Here is a 26,765-nt window from a genome sequence, read left to right on the forward strand (position 1 = left end):
TATGTCATTATGGCAAATAGAGTAACACTACTAACTTGACAGTTGCACATTTTGCTTTGGCAAAAAATAGTACTAAACATTCCTCAAAGTCAGCTACACTCCCAAGTTCCAAAGGCCCTCAATGATTTGAATCACGGACATCTAGTGGTAATTCAATGCTAAACCTGTTAGCATTTATAGTTTTCACTTCATACTGAAGGGTATTTATTGCTTTCGAGTATAAAACCCAGTCACCACAAAACTATATTTTAACAAAAATTTGTTCTTAGAAAGCTTCATAAATGTTGTCATAAATTCAAACATATCTTTTAATTTTTAAAGAAAAGATACAAGCAAGCTTAATTCCCTCCTATTCTGAATTTACAGATTAGCTATTCTCAGCTAAATCCCCCAAATAATGCCAAACATGGTAACGCCTCGTTAAAACCAACAGAAAGAGTCAGTGTAAATCAGCTTGAAAATCAGATTCATTTTTGAGCAATTATTGATTACTTTCAAATTAATTCACTCTACCCTAAAAACGTATTAGAGTTTCTTTGCTGTGCCCGGCTGGCCTGACTGGATAAAAAGAACTCAGCTGCAGCTGGAGAAAAGAGAGGGAACCAGAGACATGGGCTCTAGTCCCACTTCTGGCCTGTAACAAAATCAGAACCTTGAGCCCGTCACTTTACTTCTTTTCAATTTCTCCATTTGTAAAATAGAGCCTTGGGTCTCTAAATACCACTTCCGCTCTAAGCTTTGATCAATTCAATAATTCAGTCATAAGCTGTAGTTTTTAAAAAAGGATTCATTTAAAGTGCTTTGAAACAGTTCATCATTTAAAAGTTCTCTAACCCTTGCAATCTTGTTAACTCTATCCGTTTATTCAGCAAACTGTAAACTTCAGCCCAGGTCATGCATAAATAAAGCCCAGGCTTCAGCAGAATCCGCTCTTGTGAATATGATAATTGAGAAAAGTGTATAGTACACTGTAGATTTTAGGGATGTCTACGTTTCTCAAATTCAAAAGTGATCAGTTTTAGAGTCTAAATGTAGGAAAAGAAGAAGGGCTTTCATAAAGTCCTGAAGTTTTCAGTTCAGCCTAAGACAGGCTGGAGGGAGGGACAGAGCATGATTGCAAAGGTCTGGGGAACCCATCCTAGAGGCTTGGGGGTTTTGCTGTTATTGTTAACACACAAAGAGCCTTTCTAAATTAGATTGTGAAAAGGTTTAAAAGTCAATAAACTTGAACCATTTTCCTCCACTTAAGGAAAAAAAATCACTCAGTTGCTATTGACTAAATAGAATCTTTAACGATAGAAGGGCCAAGAAAAAGAAGCAGCATTAGGTAAGTAGTAGTGAAGGCTGTGTATGGACACAGGTCCTATTGAAAACCTTCTCCCACTTCTTGAAGGGCTCAGAGTAAATGTGCCGGCCTTGCAGACGTGTAGAGCATCCTTCGTATGCCCTCCTGACCTCTACAAACTGAAAGGACTAGCAGAACCCTGGTTAAATGGATCACAGTAACTGAACTAACGGGCCAGAAGAATGTGTGTAAATGCTGCAAAGACAGAGTACAGCTTGCACAGATTTCAGATACAAGGGTAGTTGCTGTGTCATATCAGAGAGATGACTTTTCACATGAGACCTTGGGTCACAACGATGAACTGACTCAGGGTCAACAAAGCATTTGCTTCAAAAAACCAGAGCCAAGCCAAAGGAAGCAACTGCTCTCACTTTCCCATCCCCTACCCAATGACCTCTTCCACTGCTCTTTCCTCCAAAGCACATCTTTGGAATTCACAGAGTAGAAGAAGATGACATGACCATGGTGACACGTGACACTAGAAATATCATCTCCGTTCTACTCTGGAACTGAGCACCAAGCTAAGCAGTTAAACTAAATAACTTGGCACAAAAAAATAAACACATACAAGGCTATGGGTCCTACAGCTGTGCTAAATCAACTTTATTACACATATTAACTTTCTTAATTAACTGTTTAATTGTTAAACCTAATAATGTTCTTCAATATCCTAGTGCTTTTTATTCTTATTTTTATGTACATCATAAAATATGTAAGATTTGCATCATTATCAAGTGGAACATAAAGAAGTTTTCACTGGGATTAGCTGACTTTTATACGATGAGCTTCTCCAGCTTAATACTGCAATAATTTTTTTTAATAGAACTTAAGTTCACAGCAAAATTGAACAGAAGGTACAGAGATTTCCCATATACCCACTCCCCCGACCCACACACAGCCTCCCCCATTACCAACATCTCCCCCAGAGTGGTACATCTGTTACAGCTGATGAAGCTACACTGACATCATTACCACCCAAACAGTCATTTTCAATATATACCGATTTTGTACTGGGTTTGAATGCTTTATATGTGTGTGTGTGTGTGCGTGTGCAAGTGCGCGCATGTATATTTTATATAGACAGCTGTTTTTCTTGGCACAGAAGTTTCTGCATCTTTGAAAGGATTAGAATGCATATAAAAAAATGATAATGACATTTGGGCCCTAGAATATTTCTGAGATCAAACTGGGAGAAAGGAAATGTGCATTTAAAAATATTTCAATCCTACTCTGTGGTAATCTAAATTGTTTTCATTACATACCGTCAGAAGCAAAAGTAAAAAAAAAAAAAATCATTCTTATTTTGAGACATATTTCATTAATAAGAGCAACAGTATGACGTTAATTATAAACATTCAGAAAGTGTTTATAACTCAAAAAAACTAAAACTACAGTAATACCATTAACTCATTAAGGAAAGTAGACATTTGACATGAGCTATTTATATAAAGTGTAAGAAAGCACCCAGGGAAAAAAATTTTTTTTTGGTCACTCATGAACATTGAGAGTGACACACATGTCACATTGTATCTTAGGGAACTGTCCTTTTTCTTCATTAGATCTGTACAGATGCTCACATCTTTTATCAAAAATCAGACCTTCTCTGAAAGCTGTTCAGTATCATCCATAAGGAAGAGAATTAATGGCAAGAAGGGAACCAGCTAATCAAAGAAAATACAGTCTTATTATCATCCATGTCTCTCCCAGGTAATTATCACTCCATCACGGTCACCTGAAAATGTCCTAGCAAGTTGTAAAATAAGAGCCATTTCAGTAGTTCTCAGTGCTCCAAGTACTAAAAACAGCATCCCAGATTCAGGGACTGCTAATCCTACAAACATTCAGAACTAGAAACGAATTTCTCTGCTCTAGAAATACCAGGACCTGTTAGAGGTGAGATACAGCCCCACTTACTAAACTTAGTGTCACCCCAAATAGTGGACCTTGCTTCAGTTTCAGCATCACACGGACCAATACAGTTTTAAATTCCTGTTACTTTCCTCCTGGCTAGAGAGACTCCTGGTCATTCATGATCTATAACAGACCTTAAGATCATTTTCATTAAGCACTTAAATTCCAAAGCTCTGAAGTGGTGAGTAATCCTCATTTGAGCAGGTGCCCTTTTTTTGTTCATTCTAAGGTCATTAACAATGCTAACACATACCCAACAAATCTGAAGCAACTTCTGTTTTGAATACTTATGTTTACATAAATAAGTCATGGTTCACAAAACTTCAAATTATTCATGCTCCAAAGTGACAGTTATCTAAATGTATCATTTAGAATTTGTGTATTCTTTAAGAATATTCATTAGAATAGGCTTTAAGTGCAGCAGCTAAATATTTATTTAGAAAGGTTCTATAGTGATATGGTTAAGAACACAGAATTTAAAGTCAGACTTCCAGAGTTTGAATCCTAGATGCTTCATTTATTAGCTAGGACGACTTAAGTAATTTTCTTAATCTCTCTGTGCTTCAGTCTCTTCATATGTAAAGAATGTATATAAACAAACATGTAAGCACTTAGAATCGTTCTCAGGAGGAGGCCTTGGCAAGAGATTGGAAGGTGGGAGTAGAGAGAGGCTGAATACTTATCTTCCTGGCTTCCTCTCTGCAGGGCTATGATTTGGTAATGGCTACATTCCCCTGTGTTTATAGCTCCTTTCCACGGATCCCTCTTTCTTGGCTCCGGCTCTTATCTGGTTTTGCTATACAATTCCTTCTATTGTACACACCCTTCTTCAGACCAAGGGTGGTAAAACCTTATGATGTTGTTGGTCCCTGGGTGCCTCTAATCTTTTTTGTTTCTCTTATCCTGCCAAAAGCTCTGTAAATAGCTCTTTCATTAGTTTCTCTTCAGTTAAATCCTTTGGAGTATGGCATCTGTTTCCTGCTGGGAGGTTGACTGATACACACAGCAAATATTGTCAACTTTATCCTGTAGCTGATGGGAAGCCATGCAAGATTTTAAGCACAGGAGTAACCAGGTTAATTCAGCATTTTCTATTTTTCACTCTGATAACTGAGAGCCCGATGGATTTCAGGGGCAAAACACTTGCTTCAGAAAAATCAGTGAGGAGGATTCAGCAATTGTCCTGGTTATACATGGTGACTGTCTGACCAGAATAAAGGCAGTAAGTATGGAGAGTAGGTAAGATATTTGAGAACTATTTAGAAGTTAAATTCCTTAGTATTCATGATTGATAGAATTCAGATGACAAGAGAGAGGAAGGGCTCAAAGGTAAAGGCCAGATTTCTATCTTAGGAAGTGACAAGAGTGGTTAAGCATGCTCATGACCAGCAGAGCAGTTCTGCAGAGCTTCTAAATGCAAGCGCAGAAGTGAGTTTACCAGGGAAAATAATGAATTCATTTTCTCTACGTTGAGTCTGAGGTCCTATGTGACATCTAAGTAGAGATGTTCAGTGGGTAGTTACACATGCAAGCCTGAAGCATGGGAAACTGCTTTGAACTTTAGATGTAGATTTGGGAGTCATCAACTACAAATGGTAGGTGAAACGTTAGGGGTGGTGCTGGGGAACAGAGGCATTTAAAGAACGGACAGAGAAAAGGTGGCTCGGAAGGACACAGAAAGGATGGCCAAAGATGTACGAGAAGAAGCGAAAGAATGTGCTCAGTCTAAAGGTCAAGGAAGGAAAGAGTTAGAAGGAAGAAGGAGTGATCACAACTGTCAATTGCAGAAATATCAAATGATCACGGTAGCTACTATAGTACTCTTTTACTACTGAAAAATAGCTATTGGCTTTGACACTTTTCTCACAGATTTGTTAAAGTTACCAAAAATAGAGCATATGCAAATTTTCCAGCTCAGTGACTAGCACACTGTAGGCATCTGATAATTTTTAGTTAATTTTTCTAGAAGCATTTATAAAAGTTTACACACGATAGTAGATATAGGATGTCAATTTTAAAAGTTAATTTAAAAACTATATAAATTTGTTATAATTCAGGATATCAATTTAAGTTTGAAAAGTCAAAACAGGGATCTAGTAAATAAAATTTTTACTACTTTGGATGGACAGGTGGCCAGGGTAAGCAACACTCCATAGGCTATGTATTTCAAGGTCAAGTTTTGGGTCCCACTAGGTAAAACTGGATCCTTATTGGTAGCAGCTGAAGTTGAAGGGGGTCTTATCAAACCCAAATGGTGAAATTTTATGGTAAAGTGTATAAGGCATGGCCATTGAAACTTTCTCCAAAGATGCAACGGTTCCAGTTTTTCAAGACTTTTTTTTTTTTTCAACATTATGGACCAGGAAGTACTGGTGTTAATATTCATAGGTCTGATAAAATCTGTGCACATTTTGAAAAAGAATGTTTACCTTTTGATGTAAACCTAACTGGCACATGTCTTCCTCGGATATGCAAGGTTTTCCACCAGCTTTCCTAGAAGACAGGCAAACGAGCAGATCCCAAGAGCCCAAATCACCTAATAGCAAAAGAGTATGGAAAAACAATTTCTTATCAGATTTTTAAAGGCACCATATACTTCTTCAGATTAAAGAATGTAATTATTTAAATCCTAAAACACAAGTAACAATGATTCTGAATATACTTAAAAGTATACATTCAAAGTAACTAAAATTCACCTTTTCTAATTAAGCAGAAGTAACACTTTAATATTGTATACTAGGGAAAATCCAATTATCTTAAGTTATATCATAAAATTCCTTTAAAAGACTAAAATTAGAATGTTTCAAATCACTAATTTTATAAATTCATAAAATCTTAATCAGAGATTGGGAGGAAAGAAAATTATAAAGTCTTTTAAGAGATGAGAGAGTTATAACGATATGAAGTCAAAACATCGAACATTTTGCTCTGGGCCTCCGTATTACCCTTACTTTTCATAGATCTTGAAAATCAAAAATGCTCTTAAGGGGCTTCCCTGGTGGTGCAGTGGTTAAGAATCCGCCTGCCAGTGGAGGGGACACGGGTGCGAGCCCTGGTCTGGGAAGATCCCACATGCCGCAGAGAGACTAAGCCCGTGCGCCACGGCTACTGAGCCTGCGCTCTAGAGCCCGCAAGCCGCAGCTACTGAGCCTGCGCTCTAGAGCCCGCAAGCCACAGCTACTGAGCCTGCGCTCTAGAGCCCGCAAGCCACAGCTACTGAGCCTGCGCTCTAGAGCCCGCAAGCCACAGCTACTGAAGCCCGCGTGCCCAGAGCCCGTGCTGCGCAACAAGAGAAGCCACCGCAATAAGAAGCCTGCGCACCGCAATCAAGACCCAACGCAGCCAAAAATAAATAATTTAAATAAATAAATTTTTAAAAAATGCTCTTATAAGTTTTCTTACAAAGAAAAAGTTGTGTTAGGTAGAAAATAAAATTTAATGAAAAATTTAAGATAGGTTTAGTCTAAAAGGAATTTGTGTTCCAGTTATAGACAGAGTTGACTCTAAAATACAGAGTATAACACAGACCAAAGAAATGACATTTCACCAAGAACAAAGTTCTTTGCCAATAAATCATAGTTACTTGCCAAAATAATCTCAGCAGAGTACATTCTTGCATAAGTAATTGAACACTTAAAAATTAACATTTATGTGGCTATATATGGGTTTATTTTCCCTTATTCTTTTTGATCTATTTACATAAATTTGTATCAGCTTACCTTGCATATAATTGCTGCTTTAGAAATATTTGTTAAATGCATGAATGAATAACTAGCTAATGATAGGGTAGTAAACACATTACTTCAGAAACAATATAGAAATATCTATCTCAAAAAAAAAAAAAAAACAGAAAAAGAACACTAAGTAATATATAAAAGAATTGGTACTACCTGGGAAACTTTCTCCATTTTGGATGGAAATCCGGTTTAGAAAATGAAGCAATTGCTGTACACATGGCATCTTTTGTTGATCAGTACTAAGATAAATGTTCCTTCAAGTAACTATTTATGCCAGACCTCACAAGTCAGTTCCTGCGTTATTAGTGGCTTCAAAAAGCTAGAAAATATCCAATGCCTCCAAATGCTATCTTTTAAAAATTTCCTAGAATTTCTCACTTGAGAGCATAATGCTTTCAAAGAAGAATTATACAGGAAAAAAAAAGTTGATGAGGAAGAATATCTATGACAATTAGGAATGAAATTTCACTCTCCACTAACCAAGTCCTTTTCCATTTGACAAGTCCTGTGCTGTCTGAGCTATTGGTCCCTCTATAGTTGTCCTGTTGCTGGAAGGGAAACCTCTCTGCCAAACAAAAGGAGCCAGACAACTGAACTCAAGTTAACTGAGCTCTTGTCCTAGAGCTTCTCCGTTTGCTTGATGTGTCTCAAGATGCTGGAAGATGGCACAATACTTCAAAAGAACAAGGAGAAATGATGCTGGTGATTGGGAGCTGGGAGAGATCTCATCCAGGTAATAGCCATCAGGCCTTAGGTGTCAAGGGTCTACCCTGTCCCATGCACTCTCACTTTGAAGGAAACTACAAGCAGATTCCAATGGCCAAAACCTAATACTCTATGATGATTCCAATACTTTATTTTAAATGTGCACCTGGTATTTTCAGCCAAAACCTTTTGATATGGATTCAAAAGGGAAAACACAGAGACTATTTTCATTCGATATTACTTCTAGCCCAGGAAACACTAAAACCCTAGAGGAAACTTCCTGTTATAATATACACAACTAAATATTTTAAGAAGATAAGAATAGGCAGAGAGAGAGGAATTTCATATTATGGACTGCATTGTTTGGGTGTTAAAAAACAGAGTATGTTTTATATTCCTCTAAGTCTGAAGCATGCCCCCCTTCACTACCCAAGGCATACACACAATTTCTAGAATTGATAGAAAGAAATATATATTTAAACCATAAATGTTTGAAACTGGAGACACATTTAAATAATTCAAAGTATTCAGTTTATTAAGAACCTCCTCTGAGCTGAACACTGTACTAGAAATATGAAAGCAAATAGCAAAACAAAAGGGCAGACAGTCACTGCCCTTAGCAGCAATAAGGGATTTAAACATCAAAAAGAATTTAGGCTAACTTATAAAGCATCACACAATTTCTTGACATTCATAAGGTTACCCCTCATCTCTCAAAAATATTTAATTAATATTTTAAGTTAAAAGTTAATATTTCAAAAATACCATATAGCACATCAATTTCCTCTTAAAATGAAGTAAAGTATAACCAAAAATTTTCAGCGATCTCTTCATGTCCTTCTGCCTAATTCTTGCTACCATGGTCTGAAAAAAATGCTGATTGTTTCCACTCAAAATTCCTATTGTTATCCTTGCTGAATTCTACATCAAACTTCCAAATCTCTATTTCCTAGTTAAATTTTCTAGTTAAAGTAGACCTTTTCAATTTCTCTTCATTTCTATCTAGAAATCTACTCCCTTGCCTGATTCCCACAGCCCTGTTTTAAAGAAAAAAGCTTTATTTGTTTTATGAGTGGTGCTATGAATTCAAGCTTGGTTTAAAAAACTCCCAAAACCATACTGAAATCTAGAAACTGGGCAGAGAGCAAAGCATACTCACTAGTGAAGTAAATAACATTCAGAAGTCAACCTTGGAGCATCTGGGATACAAATTTGTTCCTCAACAAGATTACAAATTACTATATACTGTGAAGCTTTGGGGTCACGCTCAACAACCTAGAAGCATGAGTGTTTAGTGGACAATGCGTACAGCAGAGACTGCAGACTGCAGGCACACAGGGGGAGTAATGCCCGCATTTAGGGTGCATTTGGTCTGCACAGTGTTTGTTTTGTTTTTAATTTTAAGCGTTTGTCAAAATGCAAATGTCAGCACAATTCACATAAAAATCCAGATTTCAGCTTTCATTTGAAAACTTAGAAGTTTTGGGTTTATATCCTACAAGGCAGCCACTGACAGCTTCCCACATTTTCTGTAGTTTACCTTAGTGGCCCGACCTGGCCCAAACTCTGCCTGGGCTCTGCCTTTAGTAGCAGCAAACAGTCCTTAGAACTGGTATAAAACACTGGTTTGTCAGTTTTCCATGAATTGTTCATTCAGCAAGTTGATGTTCCATGTTCTAGCTCTCAATGAATTAGGCTTGTTCATTAGGTAAATTGGTTTTGTTGAGATGACTATAGGCAGTTGATATTTGCTCAGTTGGTCTTTAAAGGATGTCTGAACATACCCTTTGATTTCCATCTTTGGCCATACTCTTTCGCAAGGTTGAGTAAGGTCACTTCAACTCCAAAGACATTTGGTTGGCCATGTTAAAGTTGGCAAGAACTGAAGTGTGGTCTCTTAGAGTCGTTCTTTCTCTAACAAGCCTGGAAAAAAACGATTGGCCTGTAGCCATCTTTTTCCCTTATGTCTTTTTGGTTGGATTACTAAAGTGGACCAGGTCCCACTCTTAGGTGGACCTGCCTTCATTTCTTTCTTGTTCACACTTTCTCTTTGGACTCTTTCCACATTCAGTCTGTCTCAGGGCTGTTGCCACAGTTATACGTGGCCCAGAACAGGCTCTTTCTAGGCACTGAAGCAAACATTTTTGGTGTTGGTCTTACTTGATGTGTTTCTTCTGTCCCCTGAAGGTCGACATTAGTGTAAGAGCTGAGAAGTCAGATTTGGATTGAAACTAACACAACACTGCAAAGCAACTATACTCCAATAAAAAGTAACTTAAAAAAAAAAAAGATTTGGCTTGGGGAAAAAACAGGCAAAGCAGATCCTGGCCAATTTGGATGATGGCTTCTTAGGTTTTCCTGGCATAGGGAAAGGAGACCTTTATGTGACTCAGACTAACTCTTTAGAATACTGCATTAGGATTTGGGCGCCAAGGCCACACTAATAAATAAGGAATAGTAGCAGTAGTAGTGGTAATAAATCAACAGCAATTAGTTCTTGAGTACTTAGAGGATGCCAGGTACTGTTCCAAGTATTTGCATTAATTAATTTATTTTATACAATACCCTGCTAGATGTACTTTTTCTTTTTTTTTTAAGTGCAGAAAGGTTAAATAACTTGCCCAAGGTCAGCCATCTAGTTCGTGATGGGAAGAGAATTTGAAAACAGGAAGTCTAGCTCCAGCAGCCATGTTTGTGATCATTACATCATTATTGCTTCAAAAAACAGGGAGGCAACAGAGACACTTAGCTTTTGATGCCTTATATGTATTAACTTATGCAGAACTTCCAACAACCCTGTGGAGTAGAAACTATTATTACACATACTTTACAGAAGAAGAAACTGAGACAAAGAGGAACTATCTAGCTTTGGTATTTTCTCAACTACTGTCCAGTGTCTATTTTCCTTTGGGACCTTGGAGGAAAAAGACTATAACAGGTATATCTCAGGTATTCCTAGACCTTCACCCAGCAATAGCACCCTAAAACATTATTAGTGATACCAGTGGTAATTGAAGTAAGAGAAATATTCATGTGTAAAAGGAGATAGCTCTCAACTGCACATGTACTCAGGAACTATAAATATTAACTGGGTTTCCACCTACTTTTGAAAAGAAACGTCTAAAAGTTTCTCAGATTTTTTTTGATGGTTAAAATGATTTCTTTCCCTGTCACAAAGAAACCAGAGCAGGACAAGCTCCCAGATCAGGCTAGCCAAGCCCTTAAATAGAGAGGTCACAGGACATAGTTCTAAGAAGACAGGATATGGATGTTCCATTCTCCATCTCAACATGAAAAATCTATAGGATTCTCCCCACAAACTAAAGAACATTATTGCTCATTATCATGCCTCCATAGGGTTGGGTCTGGAAGCAATGAAAACTCCACAGACAATTTTAGAAGGAGATGTCAGGGTCCAGCTTTATTAATTCACACATAATATGGCACTGACTATAGTTTAGCGTTCTCAGGAACCACCTAACATCTCAGTGTTAAAAGTAAGAGCTATTTTAAAAGGTTTTTGTTCTTGTTTTTGTTTTAATCAAGCATCTGCCCTAAGGAGTGAGGCTGCCTTTAGAATATTTCCAGCCTCTCATAGTCAGGCTGCCATGTAAAGCACACAATCGTTCCTGGCTCTCAGATGACCTCTTCACTGATAAAGTCTACTGGATCAGTAATTCAACCCAGAGAACAACGGAGAGCTCTGAGATAGCATCATTCTTTTTTTTTTTTTTTTTTTTTAAATAATTTGGACAGGCCATGAGAATAATTCCTTTTATTTATTTATTTATTTATTTATTTTGGCTGTGTTGGGTCTTCGGTTCGTGCGAGGGCTTTCTCTAGTTGCGGCAAGCGGGGGCCACTCTTCATCGCGGTGCGGGGACCGCTCTTCATCACGGTGCGCGGGCCTTTCACTATCGCGGCCCCTCCTGTTGCGGGGCACAGGCTCCAGACGCGCAGGCTCAGTAGTTGTGGCTCACGGGCCCAGCTGCTCCGTGGCATGTGGGATCTTCCCAGACCAGGGCTCGAACCCGTGTCCCCTGCATTAGCAGGCAGATTCTCAACCACTGCGCCACCAGGGAAGCCCAGCATCATTCTTTTTTTTTTTTTTTTTAATTTTTTATTTATTTATTTATTTATTTATTTATTTATTTATTTTATTTTTGGCTGTGCTGGGTCTTCGGTTCGTGCGAGGGCTTTCTCTAGCTGCGGCAAGTGGGGGCCACTCTTCATCGCGGCGCGGGGACCGCTCTTCATCGCGGTGCGCGGGCCTTTCACTATCGCGGCCCCTCCCGCTGCGGGGCACAGGCTCCAGACGCGCAGGCTCAGTACTCGTGGCTCACGGGCTTAGTTGCTCCGCGGCATGTGGGATCTTCCCAGACCAGGGCTCGAACCCGTGTCCCCTGCATTGGCAGGCAGATTCTCAACCACTGCGCCACCAGGGAAGCCCCCAGCATCATTCTTATAAATGCTGTTTATTCTCAAGGAATGACAAGTCTATTCCTGCTTTATTTTTCTCCATAGCATCTATCACCATCTGACACATTATGTATTTCTTATCTATTTGTTTATTGTCTGTCTCTCCCCATTTGAATGTGAGCTTCATGAGGGCAGAACAGGGCCTATTTTAATCACTGCTGCATTCTCAGTATCTACAACAATGGCTGGAATTTAACAAGTATTTGCTAAATGCATAAATGAATGAATAACTGAATGTGAGCAGTAGACCAATAACTAAGACTCAATAAAATGCTAGGATATTGAAATATTTTTGTAAAAATTAAAAATGGATGAATAATAAGAAAAAATATTAGAGTAGTTTTTTTAAAAAGGACATAAAGATACATTTGGTTCTTAGTAAGAATGAAGGAGAGAAGTACGTAAGAAAAACAAATGTAACCAGTCATTGCATTTAAAGAATTGTAATATTAATTCTGAAAACTAATAGCAGATTCCAAGTGCTTTACTTATTAGAAACTTTTCTGTGAACACATACATTTGATTGAAGCAGAAAAGATTTATAAAGTATGACTTGGAAAAGAAACTTGTCCAGGAACTTTTAAGATACATAGCTACTAAAGCCAAGTCTCATTTACTTATTCATAGTATTATACTATTATATTCCTTAAGGATACAGTAGTGTGATTTCCTAAAATTTGTTTTATTTCAGTGTGAAATACTGAAATGTTTAATTTTTAAATAATAGATAATATTCCTTTATAATATAACAATTATTAACTAATACATAATATTCCTTTATAACATGAGGATATTTCACATGTTCACTCTTCCCTTTGTACGCCCTTTTCTTCACAACTATAAGATTCTTATCACATAACAAAGTCTTCCTTTCTCTGTATCCTTCTTTTACCAGACTTAGTAGATAGTTTACATTATTGAATACATTATTAACTTATTAATAATAAATTGGGTTCTATGCTTGATTCTACCACAAGATTGTTTGAATATAAATTAGCCATTCCTGAACCAAGCTGCATTAATCTGTTCCCTTAACTGTATTCTTAATATGATGGATCTACCCATGCTTAATTAATTTTATTCATGGCTTTTCTTTAAGGACAACAAACATTCAAGTTCTTGTATATAATGCTGATTATACTAGACACTTAGTAGATGTTTATTGGATTATATATTTCAATTTTCAGAATTCATTTTAAAAGAAATCATATATATTGAAACTTGAGATTTTCAATGCATTATGTAACATGGTCACAAAATCTAATTAAATCTGGTTTCTTGCCCCAAGACTCTGGTCATGGATTTTTGCTTGTTATGCCTCTGGCTCCTTAACCTCTAAGAGCTGATGATGAAAACTTTGTGTTTCACCGCAGAGAAATTCTAAACCAGTTTTCTGCCCTAAGAGAGGTTTGGAGATTGTTTCTGTGAAGAGTTTTGAACTCCTGAAATTTTTCTAACCTACTCACAAGCTCAAGAAAGCAATATTATGCTTAAACTTTTGCAAAAGTTAAGACTCCTGCTCTAAAGAAACTTTTCATTAAGAAGAGCATGAAAAGAAATATATCAGTGTATTTCTATGAAATAAACTCAAGAAATGCTTACTTTAGAAGGCTTGCTAAAGTTTCCTTCCATAGGTTTTTTTGTTTGTTTTCTGTTTTTTTTTCTTAATACTTGTTTATTTATTTGGCTGTACCCGGTCTTAGTTGCAGCATGTGTGCTCTTAGTTGCGGCATGCAGGATCTTTAGTTGCAGCACGCAGGATCTAGTTCCCTGACCAAGGATCGAACCCAGGCCCCCTGCATTGGGAGCTCAGAGTCTTAACCACTGGACAATCAGGGAAGTCCCATAGGTTTTTTTTTTTTTAATAATTTTTATTGAAGTATAGTTGCTTTACAATGTTGTGTTCGTTTCTACTGTATGGCAAAATGAATCGGCTATATATATATATATATATATATATATATATATAATCTCCCCTCTTTTTTGGATTTCCTTCTCATTTCGGTCACCACAGTGAATTAAGTAGAGTTCCCTGTGCTATACAGTACGTTCTCATTAGTTGCCTATTTTATACATAGTATCAGTAGTGTATATGTATCAATCCCAATCTCCCAATTCCTCTCACCCCACCCCTTTTCCCCCTTGGTATCCATATATTTGTTCTCTTTTTTTAAAGTGACTTTTTTAAAAAAAGATTTTCATGCCACTTATATAGTCTTCTATTGAAGTATAGCTGATTAGATGTGTGTGCATGTGTGTTTAAACTTTTACTGCTTCAAGACTATTGTTTGTCTGGGAGAAAACTCTCATTACTGCATTTTACCAAATTTCTACAAGTCTGGAATTCTCACCAGCTTACGAGACCTTCAAAGAAATGAACTCTGCAGCAATTTAAAACTCAGACTGCACCTAACACTCAGATAATTGGTTTCTAATTCCATTCTCCAATACGAGGAACCAGGGGTCCTTGGAGGTATGGCTGATTCAAGGGCTGGGAAAGTAAGTGTACAAGATGAGTCTAGAGCATCACAGTGCCAGAAAATGAGGAAGAGCTCAAAACCAAACAAGCAAACGAACAAATGAACAAAAGCAGTGACGGAGGTATGTTAAAGGGGCACGGGAGCCAATGGTCAAAACTGGAACAATTTGAGCAAAAAATAAGTAAAGTAATATTGGTATAAAATAAATATCCACTAGTCCATACTGATATAAACAAATTATTGAATAAAAAAGTAAATGGGGAGGAAGAGACAAATCTCTGGTGTGGAAAAATATCAAACAAAATTTTCATAGCTACTACAGACTCAAGGAGGTAGATCGCAACTCCCTAGTCCTTCGGCATGAGTTGCTCAGTGACACCCTTCCAAAGAGTCCAGTATGGAAATGGGAAATAAAAGTATAATTTGCAGTGGAAAAACCTGACAAACACTACCTGCCAGGTGATTAAGGCTAATATCAACAGTGATAAGTCATGTGGATAGTCTGTACCCTTGATATGATATGATGAGAATTTTACCTCCATGGTCTGACTCCCCCAAACCATAACCCTACACTAATCAGAAAATACCAGGCATGACCCAATTGAGGGACATCAAAACACCTGACCAGTTCTTCTCAAAACTGCCAAGGTCATCAAAAGCAAATAGTCTGAGAAACGGTCACAACCAAGAGAAGCCTAAGGAAACACGACAACTAAATGTAATGTATCCTGGATGGGATCTTGGAACAGAAAAAGGACATTAGGTAAAAAGTTTAAAAATCTGAATGAAGTATGGACTTTAGTTTTTTTAAAAAAAATCAGAATAAACATATTCTCCGGAGAAAAAAAGATGATGACTGTTAAGTATATGGCTGTAACTAGACACATATTAGTTACATATATCACCAAGTATTTTATACTAAGCATGTTGTATTACAAAACCAATCTGCACTACAATGCAGAAAATGAAAAATAATTACTTTCTATACAAGATGGATTCTCTGATAAAGACAATTCCGATGGTATTTAAAATACAGAAGGCTGAAAAATAGATCAAGTTCAGGGTTTGAGACCCTCCTCAATACATGCAGCTCCCCAAATTTCTAGCCTTTCATTTCACTTGTTACCATTTCTCTCTAAATTCAACTCCTTTGGTGATTTTATTTACATTCATTGCTTTAGCTATTGCTTCCCTGCCACTGACTCTCAAATTTACATTTCTTAACCTTTCTTATGTTTCAGATATCCAGTTATATCCTAAGACAGATGCCCTGCTGAACACACATGAATCAGAACCTGTATCTCCTGCCAAAAACCTGTCCGTCCTTCCAGTTTTATTACCCTCAAAGGTGTAGTCACCTTCTCTCCCCTCAAGCTAGAAAGCGTAACATCAACTTCAACTCTCATTCCACTTCCCATTGATCTCCAATGCCCATCCAACCTAAATTAGAATTTCTTAAATATTTCCTGACCTTTCCAAATCCTATCACAGTCTCTACATCTAAGATCTCACTGTCTCTGCAATGTCTCCTAATTAGTCGCCCTGCTTCTATTTCTTTTCCCTTCATTAATCCATTTTCCTCCATAAAGCCACAATCATCCTCTGAAAACACAGATCTTATCATTGCCAGCACAATACAGATCAAATTCCTTAGCAAAGCAACAGAGATCCTTCACACCTGCCCCAACCTAGTTCTCTAGCTCTTTCCCTCAAAGCAGCACTCCCCAAACCCCACTTCTTCTCAGCCACATGGACCCTTGTTGGCCCCTGAGACTCCATACACTTTTATTTATTTTTCAATTAATTTTTATTGGAGTAGAGTTGATTTACAATGTTGTGTTAGTTTCTGCTGTACAGCAAAGTGAATCAATTATACATATACATATATCCACTCTTTTTTAGATCCTATTCCTATATAGGTCATCACAGAGTATTGAGTAGAGTTCCTTGTGCTATACAGTAGGTCCTTATTAGTTATCTGTTTTATATATAGTAGTGTGTATATGTCAATCCCAATCTCCCAATTTATCCCTCCCACCTCCCTTTCCCCTTTGGTAACCATAAGTTTGTTTTTTACATCTGTGAGTCTATTTCTGTTTTGTAAATAGGTTCATTTGTACCATTCTTTTATATTTTTTAATTTGTCTTTCTCTGTCTGACTTACTTCACTCAGTATGACAATCTCTAGGTCCACCCGTGTCACTGCAAATGGCATTATTTTGTTCTTTTTTATGGCTGAGTATTATTTCATTGTATATATATACCACATCTTCTTTATCCATTCCTCTATCGATGGACATTTAGGTTGCTTCCATATCCTGGCTATTGTAAACAGTGCTGCAATGAACACTGGGATATACATATCTTTCTGAATTTTGGTTTTCTCCAGATATATGCCCAGGAGTGGCAAGGGATTAATCTCCAAAATACACAAACAGCTCATGCAACTCAATATCAAAAAAACAAAAACCTAATCAAAAAATGGGCAGAAGATCTAAATAGACATTTCTCCAAAAAAGACATACAGATGGCCAAGAGGCACATGAAAAGATGCTCAACATCACTAATTATCAGAGAAATGCAAATCAAAACTATAATGAGGTATCACCTCACACCAGTAAGAATGGCCTTCATCAAAACATCTATAAACAGTCAATGCTGGAGAGGGTGTGGAGAAAAGGAAACCCTCCTACACTGCTGGTGGGAATGTAAATTGGTACAGCCACTATGGAGAACAGTATGGAGGTTCCTTTAAAAAGTACTAAAGATAGAGCTACCATATGATCCATACACTTTTAGACCTGTGTGCCCTAGCATGCAGCTCATACTGATGAATGCTCTTCCCTCTAAAATCTACTTGAGAAATCATTGTCACATACCAAGTATTCACTTGTGACACCTTCCTAGACCCCCACATTCAGAATTGGTCCCTTCCTTTTCTGTTCTCTCAGAACATTTTATTTCTGCTCTTCATTCTGCTCCTATTGTATCTTATATTACAGTTAAACATGTACATCTTTCCTACTCAAAAATGTATCCTTGGATCTGTATCCTTGGATCTACATTTTCATATAGTGAAAGCTTGTTAGAAATGAAAAATTTCAGTCCCCAACTTAGACCTCACCAAGTCAAATTTGTCAGTAACAAAATCCCCAGTATGCACATGTGAGTTTGAGAAACACTGATATACACCTCTGCCCTATAGTTCCTTGAAAGGTCTCACTCACTTTTATAATGCTCTCTCTCCATCCACACCAATTTTAGTATCCTACACCTAGCTCATGTTTAATAAACATGTGTTAAATAAAACGTGTTTAGTGTCAATTATAAAATATTCTGATGCCTGGCTATAATGTCCTCGTCATAATCCTTGTTATGAGGAGGATGCTTGAAAATGGGTTCTTTTATTACTTGAGTACTTGACTTGAGTTTTTGATAGACACTCCTTGTACCAAATTCCACAGAACGGTGCAGGAGATTTTAGTGTATAATTAGTGTGGTGACACTTCATTTAACCAAATATTATTCCTTCTTCCTGATTTATTCAAAGTCATCTTGCATGACTTCTTTAAAATGCAGTGAATAAAACCTAATCATATCTGGTTTAACATTGTAAAATAATGCACTGGGGACTTCAAGCAATCTGAGAGGGAGGTGGGAGTCATTGATTTAAAATTTATTCTAAGAATAATTACACACTAATTCAGCACAGATGAGAATCAAGGCTTGAGAAAATATAGTTCACTAACATGAGAAAAAGAATCAGTTCTCTCAATGGCTTATTACTTAATGCCACAAGTATTTTAGGATTACACAGCTCTTATTCATAAAGCATTATTTTCAATAACCTTTGGAGATTTGCTTAAACCAATCATAATATTTCTGTGAGATACTTATGGAACAGGTCTTATCTTCCATTTTCATACCAAGCAATAGATGATCTAATGAGCTTGTTCAAGGTCATTCCAAAAAGCAGATGTGAGGCTTAAAACTCAGATCTCCTAGTGATACTAATACCACTCTTGGGAGGATATTATGAAAATTAAATGAGTGAATATTTGTAAAGTGCTTAGGACAGTGCCTAGTACTTGATAAGCTTTACATAAGTATTTGTTGTTTAATGAATAGATAGGTGGGTGGGAGGTAAGATACAGGCAGATAAATTTGCGATTCTCGATGATAAACTCAAGAAGCAATGTGACGTCTTCTATATGTCTTGCCGCCTATTATTTAAGGCTTCTGAATAGGGCGGTATGAGTATAATTTAGAAAACACAGAAAATAATCTTCTCTCTCAATTCTGCATCACCCCCTCATGTTTTGTTAATAGGCCTTCTTACGGTAGAAGGAGAGTATGTTAACTCAACAGACACCATTTGGTGGTTTTGATCTAAGGGAAACAGAGGACTTCATTAGCACGAGGCCTCAGTTAAAATTCATACACATTATCTAGAACTGGGATCAGTTTTCTCTCATTGGCAGTACAAGTGCATTTGCTAGAATATGTGACATCTTGAGCCCTGAAACTGATGATGAAGGAAGGTACATTTTCATGAGTGAGTAGCAATGAGCCCCATGTGGTAGGTGTGACCTGACTAGTTAGGCCAACCCTGTGGGACCCTAAAGTGGGTGCTTTAGGTAAGGAGGGATTTGGGTAATGGGTAAGCAGAGCTATTGCCTAAAACCCGTTTCATCCACTTCATAATTTTCTTAAAATTGGCCCTGCTCCCAGAAGCCAAGGGGGTATCAGAAGTGTCTCCTGAGGCTAATAATGCTGTCATCTATGAGATGAAGAACACTTAAGCCCATATGAAACTATGCCAAGTATATTAAAGTGTACCGTATTATTAAAGTGTATTGTTCCTACACATCTATGAAGCACATTTTTTTCACATATTTTAATAGAATTCTGCAAAATTGGTGTTTCCTCTAATCTCTTAACATGAGTTTTCCACCTCTCCAGAGATTCTAGGAACATAATTTGCTATTTTTCTGTCTAATTATTTATTACTCAAAATTTGTAGTGTAATCTCATTTCCTTTATTTTGACTGTCCTTATTTAAAACCATTTTCTGTATTTCTTTGACAGTACTAATTTTAAGATTTATGTATATATTTAATTATCTTTTAATGCTTTAACTTCTATCAAATTGATTCCCAAGAATAATATTGTTGGCTTAGAAACTATAAGTATTTTAAATGTTATAGATTTTCCTGATTGCTTTCCAAAAAAAGGCTACAATACTTCACATTTCCACAAGCAATGTATGAGAGCTTCCTTTCCTGGAATGTCTACCAGCAACAGGTGATATCACCAATTTTGAAATTTGCCAGTCCTGGGACTGTAAAGTGATATGCTATACTTTAAATGGTCTTTCTGTAGCTTTTTTGTGAACTTCATGATATTTTCTCCTTTGTTTTGACATTTAGATGAAAATATAAACTGCTTATTCATATCCTTTGTATAAAAAAGATTTACAAATAAAAAATTAAATTTAAAAAACAGCACTTAGAAAAATAGAAATATTTTTAAATTGATGTGTAAGTAAAGCTTCCTTTCCTATGAAAGAATTTAAATGATGTGACATTTTTAACTTCTCAGATTAAAAAATGTGATAACATCTAATACTGAAAATCCATGGAGAACTAGCACTGCTGATGAAAGTAAAAATAGGAACCATCATTTTGTAGAGGAATGTGGCAGGAAGAACCACAGTTTTAATATTTTACCCATTGATACAACAATTCCACATTACACCCACATCTCAAAAAAGCAATATAAACAAATATGGTAGTAAAGTTGGATTTTATATTAACAAGCTGAAAAAATTCTAAATATCTGTCAAGAAGAACTTGGTTAAAAAACTATGGTATACCTATACAATAAAACACAAAACAGAATAAAGCAAATACTTTTCATACACTTTCAAGAAACTAGTATGACATTGTGGTCAAAGACTCAGGTTTGGAGAAAGACAGTCCTTGGGTCAAACCTTAACTCCACCATTTATGATATACACTGTTCAGTTCCTCATCTGTGAAACAGAAATAGCTACCTTGTGGACTAGAAGTGAGAATTAAATAAGTTAATGTATATAAACTACATAGCACAGTGCATTTAGTTAATGATCAAAAAAGGCTAACTTAAAACTAATGATATAACAATTTATCACAATCCTTAAAAACTACATTGATATGACAATACTTTTATCACAGTCTTTATTTTTATCAAAATATTAAAAATGTCTCGGGAATTCCCTGGTGGTCCAGTGGTTAGGACTCTGTGCTTCCATTGCTGGGGCCCCGGGTTCGACCCCTGGTCGAGGAACTAAGATCCCGCAAGTTGCATGTGGCAGCCAAAAAAATTTGAAAAAAAAAAGTATCTGTTAAAACATGTGGGGTAAACTATTGTAAAAGAGACAGGAGGCAAAAAGTCAGGATGTAAATGTGTGTGTGTGTGTGGGTGTGTGTGTGTTTGTGTGTGGGTGTTATGCTTAGAGAGATGCCTGGAAACATGCACAACATTGTTTAACTGAGTTATCTCTGGGTGGTGGGATTTGGAGTGATTTTCGCTTTCATCTTTGTACTTGCAAAGGTTTGATTCAATATTCTACCATAAACATATAACATCTTTATAAATGGGAAAACTATTTTCTAAAACTGTGGTTAGAATATGCATCCAAATAAAGAACTATTATTTTCTAAGAAAAACAGACATTGAGTCTTTTCAAACATTGTACACCTTTCAAAGTACTGTAAGATGCCAATCAACTGCTATATACAAATGAAAAAATACATAAAATTAACATAGATCTCAATCATTTTAAAATTCAAAATGTCTCTGATGAAAATTGATGTAAAATACTCAATGTGACAAAGTAACAGTATTTCCTTCCATAAGACAGGAAACAAAATCAGTCCCAGGGTGCTATAGTCATGCTGTGTACAGTTATGAGTTCGAGATTTCAGACAACACAAAGTAAGGTCTTCCTGATACCCTTATTATGCTGTTTCTCCAAAAATGAACAAATAATGAACAGGAATCCTTGAGCAAACAAACCAATGGAAGGGCAAACACTTGTTATTCCTGATACTGGCTCTCTCAGATGAGCCTTCAGATTACCATGGAATGTGCCTGCCATCCTGGCATTCCCAGCATTCCTACCACGATGCAAGTACCAATTTCCAGCAGAATCTTAATCTGTTTTATACTACAGCTGTGAACTTGGATTTCCATGCTATACTTCCATAGAACAACAACAATTTTGTGAGTGCAATATTTACAATAGCAAAACATTAAAAATATCATAAATATCTAACAATATGGGAAAGATTAAGGACATTAAATTAAGTAAATATTAAATACATCCAGTAATATAATTTTATGTAGCCCTTGAAATAACATTTACAAAGTTTTTACGCCATGTATTTCTGATATAATAGTATGGTAAAAAAGCAAACTAGAAAATTGTATAAAATGTATAAAAAACTTATAAAGAAATGGGCCCCAAATTAACTGTCTTTGTTGGTGGCATTTTAGGTAATCTCCCTCATTCTTTATTATTGTTTTTATATATTTTCCAGTTGAACTAGATCTTAAATATCATCTAATCCAAAAATCTTCATCTTCTGTAAAATGAAAGGAATCTAAGAAATTAAGTAACTTAGTCATGGTTTCACATAGACATTGCAACCCAAGCCAGTATTCCTCTCTTCCACAGTACCATCTTGCTTCTCTTTGGGAGCATATAACTATCATTTGGAATAAATTATCTGTCCACATTTTTACCTTGATCCCACTATCTTCAAGCAAGCCCAACATGTCCAAAGACAGTTTAAATTCAGCTACTTGTTGCTATCATTTTTAAATGCGATCACTGGTCTTGACTGTAAAGAATTAAGCTAACATGTACCAAGGCTTTGCATGTTAACTCACAATTAATGGGTTTAGCATCTACGTAAATTTAGGAGGGGGCTTCTCACCAAGGTAGAAGGTTGATTCAGGGTCCTAGCAAGGCATATGGGGAACTGCTTGGCCACTAAATACTTAAAATAGCAAATAGGCAGAACATCTTTGTGCTTCTGGAAGAAACACTGAAAATCTGTAATAAAGAAATACCTAGGACAGTAGTTTTCAACAAATGGTCCAGGACCAACACATTAGCATTACCTGGGAACTTATTATTTCTTAACCCACCTCCCTATTCTTACTGAATCAGATCAACTGGAAGTAGGGCCCAGCAATCTGTGATTTGACAAACCTTCCAGATAATTCTAATGCATACTAAGTTTGAGAATCATAGTCCTAGCAAATCGGTAGATACTATGGTCAAACTTTGCCAAAACCATGTTCCTTAAGCAAACATTCAGGGAAGGATTCCCTTTACCTTCTGGTAAGTATAAAATACAGAGCTAGCAATTAGAGAAGCAGGGCCCCCTGAGAGTCATTTCTGTCCTCTACACCCCTTAATCACTTATTTGGTCACTCTGATAACGAGATGGAATGCTAAACAGATTTTTTAAATTCCAAGAGTTCCCTGCTCTAAATAGATCATTTTGTTGCACAGATGATGAGATTCACATATGACTTTCATGTTTTTCCTTAGACAAAGAGCTGAAATGAGTTATTATTATTAAAGGTTATTATTAGCTATTGGCAGAATTCTTCTTTCTTTGAAAACAGAGACATCACTGGCTTGACTGACTCTGAAACAAGGTTACAGAGAACTTTCACTAGAGGCAGTGGGCATGTGAGTTCTGTTCTTCAGTTGGTTTTGCTCAGACACATTCCGAAGCACAGTTCATTTTGCTCTACAATACAGCTATTTCCTATCAAGCACTCACTATTTTTTCTCTAAACTTCAAAGAAGCAAATGATGCTTGAATATCTGAAGGAAATATTCAGCTCTTTTATTAGTATATTTGTAGGTTTATTTTTTCAATTGCTTATTCATTTAATTGTGTACCTACTAGGTATACACAAGGCACTGTCCTATGCAGGATAATGAATAAAAAGATGAATAAAATACTCCCTGTTCTACAAGAAGTTTGTCATATAGAAGGGGAGATGAGAGTAACAGACAAAAATTATAAAAATATAACAAAGCATAATCTAGGCATCAGAGGTATATGACTAATGTGTGATGAGGCCTTAGTTAACTTGTTTACCATTTCTAGTTTGAGGGGAATTTATGGGTGAATTTATATATTAATTTGGATTTTAACAAATGGCAGAAAGGAGGAAATTCTAGGAGACAAAAGCCTCAATAGCACTGCAAAGTAGAAAGCTTTGAAATGTGATCAGGCAAAGGTGAGTAGCCCAATCAAAGTGGTTCTCCATTCTGCCCACACATTAATATCACATGGGAAGTTTTAAAAAAAAGTAATACCCAATATCCAGAGAAAACTATAATTCAAAAAGATACACGCACCCCTATGTTCATTGCAGCGTTGTTTACAATAGTCAGGACATGGAAACAACCTAAATGTCCATCAACAGATGAATGGATAAAGAAGATGTGGTATATATATACAATGGAATATTACTCAGCCATAAAAAAGAATGAAATAATGCCATTTGTAGCAACATGGATGGACTAGAGATTATCATACTAAGTGAAGTAAGTCAGAAAGAGAAAGACAAATACCATATGATATCATTTATATGTGGAATCTAAAATATGACACATATGAACTTATCTATGAAACAGAAACTGACTCACAGACATAGATAGATGAGGTTGCAGAGGGGGAGAGGAGGGATGGATTGGGAGTTTGGGATTAGCAGATGTAAACTATTATAAATAGAATGGATAAACAACAAGGTCCTACTGGATAGCACAGGGAACTCTATTCAACATCCTGTGATAAACTATAATGGAAAAGAATATGAAAAAGAATGCATATATATGTATAACTGAATCACTGTGCTGTACAGTAGAAATTAACACAACATTGTAAATCAACAATACCTCAATAAGATAAAGTTTTTAAAAAGAACTCAGGTAAAATAAGAACTTTAGGCCATAAAGTTAAGAATTAAAAAAAAAAAAAAGTGATACCCAGATCCAATCCCTTCCCCCCAAATTCTGATATAATTTTCTTAAGTGGGGCCTGGGCATTGGCTTCTTTAATTTTTATATTCCCTGGGTAATTCAAGTATGAGGACAAGCCTGAGAGCCATGCTACCGCAGGGATATGGAGATGTCTGACTCCATGGCTCCGAATGCTGGGGTAAGAAATGTGTGTTCTGTTTAGGAGGAAATAAGAAATCATTAAACATTTCTGCACAGGAAAATGATGTGAGCAGAGGTGTGCTTATGGAATATTAAACTGGCACATGTGGTGGGGATGTGTAACAGAAGGCAGAGACGAGCATCTGGGAGAGTAATACTTACTGTGATACCACCAAAGAGGCCCAGTAACTGTAAGGAGCGTGGAGTCATGGCCAAGAGAAGGTCTACCTTACAGGGCTCATGGTGCCTGATATGTGCTGTGGCTGAAGGAGAGAGAGGACCTGATGACGAGCTTTAGAGCCTAGGAGGTGAGGGGATGCCGTACTAGTCAGAGGAACGTGGCTGGCAAGACCCACAGAATGGAAGCATCATGCATTATCCATTATTTATATATGCCGAGGTCCTGGGACACACAAATCAAAACTACCAGGTACCTGGAAAATCTATGCTTTCTCAAAACTTTGCCTATAGGAGACAGATTAGGATTCAACATTATTTAGAGGTTCTATCCCAAGTGGAATATTTTTTTTGAGATATAAATGACATCTAACATTATATTAGTTTCAAGTGTACAACATAATGATTCTCTCTCTCTCTCTCTCTCTGGGTATGTGTCTGTATATATATATATATATGTTGTTAAATGATAACCATAATAAGTCTAGCTAACATCCATCACCACACATAGTTATACATTTTTCTGATAAGGAGAACCTTTACAATCTACTGTCTTAACGACTTTCAAATAGACGATACAGTACCATAACTCTAGTTACCGTGCTATATATTACATCTCCAGAACTTATTTATGACTGGAAGCTTGTACCCTTTGATCACCAGCCCCAGCCTCTGGCAACCACTGAGGAGTTCCCCAGAGGAGATCACTGAATCTGTAGAAAGATGTCTTGAGGGAGTATCAAGACAGGAGGAAAAAAAGATAGCTAGGGATAAATGTCCTGGAGAAGGCTCATATTTGGAAGAAAAACATAAAGAAAGAGGGGTCAGAAAGGTGGGAGAAGCAGGCAAGGGCACTATCAAGGAAGTTAAGAGAGAAAAGGGTTTGTAAGAAAATCCCGGGGCACGTAGCGCCCCCTCAGTGCTAGGATAGGTATTTATTCCACTGATACACACATTGCACCGAGTTTGGGAAACACTGCTAGAGTAAGATCAAGCAACTTGAGAAATTATCTCAGTGAACTTACATTAAAGCCTAATTTACATTCCACCCATGCTCAAACATGCTCTTCTACCAAAAATAATGCAATTGTAAATATGGTAGCTGGATTTTGTAACAAAAAGGAATTTCTTGGTAAATTCTGAAAAGACAATTTTGGTGGGGTGAAAATCTGATTATTGAGAGTTAATTAGAGAGAGATCAACAAGGGAAAAAAAGATTACTTTTCCTTAAGTCTTTGTTTCCCAAACTGTGGTTTGTACTTCCACAAAGAGACGCTGTTAAGAGGAAGCCACTTTAGCTAAAAATAAGATAGAAACCATATAAGATATCCAGAGCGAAATATTAATTAACTGAGAAAAGTCAAGTATAAAAAGGAAGTGATTCGGGACGTTTCAACAATATTTGTAACATTGAAAGTAGAAAGTAAAAGTGATACAAAAATTAAGAGGCGGTCTTGAAAATATGGTTAGATGCTCCTAAACTCCTACCAAATTGAGGGCAAGGTCTAAAATATTTCAAGCAGCGAAATCTGATAATACACTAGCATAGTAAACGCACTGTATCTGGAGTCTCCAAACACCCTTAAATTAATCCACATACTCTGTCACTTGAAAGGTCCCATATGAAGGAGTTTGTTTTCCTTCCTGGAGTCTTTCTCCATCTAAATATAATACGAATATTTGTTTTTACAAATTAA

At 36.7% G+C, this 26,765-nt stretch overlaps 1 protein-coding gene across 2 annotated transcripts in view; it reads right to left on the reverse strand.

Annotated features, from left to right (window-relative positions):
* The window catches only part of CPED1 (cadherin like and PC-esterase domain containing 1), a 291,359-nt gene that overhangs the window by 224,296 nt on the left and 40,298 nt on the right, over positions 1-26,765 (reverse strand). For both annotated transcript variants that reach the window (XM_057550402.1, XM_007177252.3), the window contains exon 3: positions 5,686-5,792. In XM_057550402.1, the coding sequence (XP_057406385.1) occupies positions 5,686-5,792 (107 nt within the window). The remainder of the gene's footprint in view (positions 1-5,685; positions 5,793-26,765) is intronic.

The sequence above is a fragment of the Balaenoptera acutorostrata genome, chromosome 7 (genome assembly GCF_949987535.1).
Source record: "Balaenoptera acutorostrata chromosome 7, mBalAcu1.1, whole genome shotgun sequence".
Classification (NCBI taxonomy): Eukaryota; Metazoa; Chordata; class Mammalia; order Artiodactyla; family Balaenopteridae; genus Balaenoptera; species Balaenoptera acutorostrata.